The sequence below is a fragment of a genome, unplaced genomic scaffold (assembly GCF_019419815.1).
Source record: "Pyrus x bretschneideri cultivar Hongxiangsu unplaced genomic scaffold, Pyrus_bretschneideri_v1 Contig32, whole genome shotgun sequence".
NCBI classification, from domain to species: Eukaryota; Viridiplantae; Streptophyta; class Magnoliopsida; order Rosales; family Rosaceae; genus Pyrus; species Pyrus x bretschneideri.
In genome coordinates this window covers 3,905,319-3,911,534 of record NW_025999635.1, presented here as the reverse complement: position 1 = coordinate 3,911,534, position 6,216 = coordinate 3,905,319, and the positions used below count along the sequence as shown (strand labels likewise).

Genomic DNA, 6,216 nt, shown 5'->3' with positions numbered 1-6,216 from the left:
TTGGTACCAATTTTTTTACATAACTTTTAACACATATTTTTGTGAGAATCATTCCGTAATGTATTTTAATGATTCGAACCATCCATCTTTTAGAATATCATTCATAGATTATCTTTTGTAAAAATAAAAAATAAAAAAATAGACAAATCGAAAACCAAAAAGACATTCATTTGTAGTAAAGAAAATAGATGAATACAGTTTTAAATTTGAGTGAATTTTGGTAGACATGATATTTGAGAAACAACCTAAAAGATAGAGGATTCGGATGGTTGAAATACTTTACGAAATAAACTCCACAAAAAACATGTATAAAAAAATAGTGTTACGAGTCTGTCTCCTAAACAAAATTGGTAAATGCTTCAGTTCTATATAGAAAAATATTAAGCTCTTTATATATATATATAAGTCGTTCTTTCTTCTTTTTTTGTCGAATATATAAGTCGTTCTTCATTGCACACAAACTAGAATTGACATGTTTTTTTTTTTTTTTTTTTTTTTTTTTGCTTCAATAAAATATTTATAATGTGATTTACAATTAAGAAAGAAATAAATACATCTTTACTTGTATGGAGCTAAGCAACTGTGGTAATAGTTTTTTGTTAGACAATTAGTACATTTTATAATATTCAAAATAAATATAAGTATATTTACTTCAATAATTCAAAATGACAAACGTTTGATAAGAACATTTCTGCTGGTTCATAGCCTATATATATCATCACTCTAGCTAGCTACAACTGAAACTGAGAGAGAGAGAGAGAGAGAGAGATGGAGGTGTCTCTTCTGTTGAGAATAATTTCTTCCATGGCTGTCGTGGGACTGGTTGGCTTCTTCCTCCACCTCTACAGCACTGTTTGGCTAAAATCCGAGAGGGTCAGAAGGAAGCTCCGACTGCAAGGCATCAAAGGCCCTGCACCTTCTTTTCTGTATGGGAATCTTCCCGAGATGCAGAAAATCCAACAACTGCAAGAGTTGAAGCCTCCAAACCTGCTGGCTGCTGAGTTTGTAGCCCATGACTACACCTCCACTCTCTTCCCATACTTCGAACACTGGAGAAAACAATACGGTATTCATTAATCCTTCTCTGCTTGTTATAATTAGTCCCATCAAATCCCATCCGATCCAATGTTTGTTCTTTAAGCATTTATCTGTGGCCTGCTATATATGTTATATATATGAATTTTTTTACGTAACACAAAAGGCTATGACTCCTACATATTTCTGTAATTTTTTTTTTTTATTAAACATGAAAACGGATAATTTAATTATCAGGGAAATAAATCCAAACAAATGAATGGATATAATAAAGCTAGAAGAAAATAGAGTTCATAAGAATTTGATTTTTGCTGGGATATGTCGAATATTTTGGAGATTGGAGAGGGGAGTCAAGGGTCCCGGTCAATCAAATGGGATTTGGCGGAATCTGGCCTATGCAAACCATTTTTAAGATGCTTGGATTCCATACACACCTGTCATGTTTGACTAGTGCATGTCAAAGCTAAACCATGTTAGAGTTGTGGATATGTTTTTTCTAGAAATATTAGAGAAATCAAAATTTTAAATCAAATTTTATGAATATATTGTTGTCTGTGATTATTCTTTGTCTTCGAAAAGATGAACTGTCATGGCAGAAGCTACTATTTAGTTCCCTTAAAAAAATAATATGGTTGTTGATACTTATTTTATATTGGTAATACATCATTTAGTTTGTAAATTTAATTCAAATTTTGATCTACCTTACGTTTACCCTTTAGCCAATTAGTATGAACAATGTGTCTTTTCAATTCATGTTTCAATCTTATATAAGTTAAAATAGATAAAAATATCGTGTGTTTTTTTTTCCGACAAGAAGCGATAGAGAGATTTGTTAATACATAACAAGTACAAGATGCCGAATGAGTACAGCTTTTTCAAAGATCAATTTCTGGATTCGAAGTGAATAACACACACTTAACAATGAAGGTAAAAAGAAAATATCATAGTCTGCAAATGCTTAAGCCAATGTTTATACAATGTATTCATTCTTCTGTATTTATGTTCAAATTTCATTTCTTTTGCTAATAAATAAACATCATGTCAATTTCTCGGGCCCTAGAACTAATGAATAGAATCCAAGGTGTACAAATAGAGAAATATTAAATCTTGTTACTTTCAAATTATATTCTCTTTATTTTAAGATACAATTAAATATGGGATGTCAATTTTTTAAACTAAGTAAAATAATAATTTTTTTTTTATATTTTTACTGCATACGATATTATCTACACAAATAAGCGGGAGAGTTAGTTAAGTCTCACAATGGACTAGCCATAATAATCTGGTTCGAATTCTTCTTTGGTGAGAATCAGTTTAAGACCTCTCACTTACAAATATAGATAAATATCTTTAGATCGTAGCTTTAAGTGACCACTTTGTTTAAAATTTTAATGCAATATTCTAGAATTTTACTGTTTTATTTAGGATGATTGGAACATTGGAGGGCCACATCTACTATATAGTAGTATTAGATTATAAAAATACTTATTCTCAAAATTATCAACCAAAATTGTTGATGTGGCATGTCACATCCCGGCCCGGGTCCCCACCACAACCCTGGCCCGATCCACCACCGTAGCACGATATTGTCCGCTTTGGGTCCCGACCACGCCCTCACGGTTTTGTTTCTGGGAACTCACACGAGAACTTCCCGATGGGTCACCCATCCTGGGAGTGCTCTCGCGCGCTACTCGCTTAACTTCGGAGTTCCTATGGAACCCGAAGCCAGTGAGCTCCCAAAAAGCCTCGTGCTAGATAGAGATGGGAATATACATATAAGGATCACGCCCCTGGGCGATGTGGGATGTCACATGGCATGATTGATAATATAACAAAAAATAAAAGTTACTTAATAAAAGTTTGAAGATTTGGATGAAGGTTTACGAGTATTAAGTAATGATTAAAATGGTTGTACCATGGGAGGGCCATATCTGAACTACTCGAATGATCAAAATTGGCTTCATTTCTGTTCTTTATTACCTTGTTCAATTCCTTTGGTAAGTGGGCATATCCTCCAAATCATGTATTAATATGCTCATGATCAATTCATAACTATTTTTTCAAATGACTAAAAACGCTTGAACATAACTGTAAACGCTCTAACATGATTTGGTTAGAAAAAGTCAAAATTCAAAAGTGTTTTGTCAGGAATGATGGGAAGAATTTTCAGATTTTTAATGAATTTTCCGATGTGCCTCTAATAATAGTGTGTTCAGCAATAACACTTAAAAGCAAAAGTGTTTCCTTCATAAATATTCTCAAAGAAGCTCTTATCTTACTGTACTTTCTCTTTCGAACGTTGAAAGATGTTCCAAGTTATAATCTCTCTTTTATCTGATGGTAAGAAAAGTAGTGACATGAAGTACGAAATGCTTGCAGGTCCAGTGTACACATATTCCACAGGAATGAGGCAACATTTGTATGTGAACAACCCAGAGATAGTGAAGGAGATGAACCAGTGTATGAATTTGGATTTAGGCAAGCCTTCTTATGTAAGCAAGAGACTTGCACCCATGCTTGGCAATGGCATTTTGAGGTCCAATGGCATTGTTTGGTCACAGCAAAGGAAGATTGTTGCCCCCGAGTTCTTCTCAGACAAAGTCAAGGTAATTAAACCCAGTTTCGAATCAAAATTTCGAAAGATGAAAAATTGTTTTATTCCATGACTAATATGTAAACTAAGACTTATCATTGAGATAATGTGGCAGGGCATGGTGTGGCTGATGATGGAGTCTGGACAGACATTGCTTAGAAAATGGGAGGACTCCATTGAAGCACAAGGCGGTGTGAGAGCGGAGATTCAGGTGGATGAGGATTTGAGAGATTTCTCTGCAGATGTTATATCAAGAGCTTGTTTTGGAAGCTCTTACGTAAAGGGCAAAGAGATTTTCAAAAAACTTAGAAGTCTTCAAGAAGTGATATCCAAGCAAAACTTCCTCTTTAGTAATTTGGGGTACGTAAACTTTCCATTATTTAACAATGTACACTAAACTGCAGATCTGAGCGTAGCCAAATTGGCAGTTTAGATTACATTAGATTGTCACTACACGAAAAAATAATTCATAAATGTTGAACAATGCAGTGGATTGAAGAAGACAAACGAGATAGGCTGTTTGGAGAGGGAGATTGAGTCTTTGATCTGGGAGGCAGTGGAAGAAAGAGAAGGCTCATGTGACCAAAAAGATTTGTTGCAGACAATACTAGAGGGAGCCATCAATGACCAAACCCTAGGGAAATGTTCATCCAAGCGCTTCATAGTTGACAACTGCAAGAACATATATTTTGCAGGCCATGAATCCACAGCTGTTGCTGCCTCTTGGTGTTTGATGCTTCTCGCTTTACATCCCGAGTGGCAAGCCCGAATCAGGACGGAGTTGGTTCAAGCTTGCCCGGATGGCCTGCCGGACGCAAACTCCCTCCCTCAGTTGAAAACGGTACGGGTGTTTACATTGCTCGTTATGTTACTTAATTATGTTCAATGTGAGTAATGTTTTGATACCATACTATGTTGTCACTATACATTCAAACAAAGTCTTACTAAGTTGACGATCCAGATTGACAGTGTGACAATACAACTACGTATTGTCTCCACATTGAAACAATAGTCCACCTGAAAACATAACATGTTAGATTGTTTGACCATGCAGATGGCCATGGTTATTCAAGAAGTCATGCGTCTATATCCGCCAGCCGCATTTGTGTCGAGAGAGGCACTCGAAGACACTCAAGTGGGAAACATGACCGTTCCAAAAGGCTTATGCTTATGGACATTGATCCCAACATTGCACAGAGACACAGAAATTTGGGGACCAGATGCAAATGAGTTCAAACCAGAGAGGTTCACTGATGGAGTCTCAAAGGCATGCAAGTTTCCCCAAGCTTATATACCATTCGGGTTGGGGCCTAGGACATGTTTGGGCAAAAACTTAGCCATGGTTGAACTGAAGGTTGTGCTCTCACTTGTTATCTCCAAGTTTTCTTTCTCTCTATCTCCAAAATACAAGCATTCCCCTGCCTACAAAATGATTGTGGGGCCAGGAAATGGTGTACATATTATTCTCCAGAAAATCTGTTGACAGATTTAAAAATAAGCCAAAATGATTCAAGCAGATGGAAGAGTATCTTCTCCGGATTCATTTTGTAGGGATTTTAGGGATCTCCACATCTTAGCCGTTCACTATACATCATGCAGTCAGTATTCGTCAAGTAGTATTTGTGTTTAATTTTAAATAAAAAGGTCAAATAATTTCTGACCAGACGATGTACGATGAATAACTAAGATGTGAAGATCCCTAGGATCTTCACAATTTGGGTCCGGATGGGATCCAAATCCCAAGCAGATAGCTAGGTGTTTGTTGATCGGAATTATATCGATAAGATATGTCATGTTTGCAAAATGTGGGATGGTGGAATGTAGATGAACGTTTTCTTATATAAATTATTGTTCTTTTTAAAATTTCGTTGCCCGATTACTATCTAGTATTTATATACATATGTCAAGTTTTGATTTACTTGTAATAAAAACTGACTCGTTATTTATTAGGAGTTGAAATTTCTTCACATTTCATCTCACTTGAAGGTGTTAACAACATTTACTCATGAAATCAATAGTAATTGTTTCATAACCAAATAAACAATACAGAAAGCAAATTCAGACATAACTTAGTGAATTTACATCGTCATTCCAATAGGGCGATAATATGCATTCGAATGAAATTCGCAAATTTACATCGTCATTATAATCGACCGATCTATGGATCTAAAAGAAAAATGTACATTACATTCGGATAAGAGGAATGCACTCAAACAAAGTCATCATGAACTTCTCTCTAATAAACCAAATAAGAGAAAAATAAGTGCATGATAAGGTGTCACGGAGTTAATAACAATCTCCTTATAAAATCATGGAGTCACATACAACATAAAAGAATGCACAACAATTTTTGGTAATGCTATCTACACATTTTTTTTCACGTCTCATAACATTCTTTATTAATTTTTTTTATTCTCATTAATGCATTCGATTTGATAACTAAAAATTGATAAAAGTACATAAAATATAAAAAAGAATGTGTGAATAATCCAACCCTAATTAAATTTTTTTTTTTTGTATTGTTGACAAAAATTCCTTGGTGTAACCCTAGAAAATTGATGTAATGTAAGAATATGTGGGTGATTAAT

The 6,216-nt window shown here is 34.8% G+C and overlaps 1 protein-coding gene across 1 annotated transcript; it reads left to right on the top strand.

Moving 5' to 3' along the window:
* Positions 1–716: 716 nt before the first annotated feature.
* On the top strand, positions 717–5,491 carry LOC103952795 (cytochrome P450 714A1). Its single transcript, XM_009364478.3, has 5 exons — positions 717–1,066; positions 3,415–3,641; positions 3,744–3,988; positions 4,118–4,469; positions 4,683–5,491. The coding sequence occupies exons 1-5, from the start codon at positions 769–771 to the stop codon at positions 5,109–5,111; spliced, it is 1,551 nt and encodes a 516-aa protein (XP_009362753.1). The 5' UTR covers positions 717–768; the 3' UTR covers positions 5,112–5,491.
* Positions 5,492–6,216: the final 725 nt, after the last annotated feature.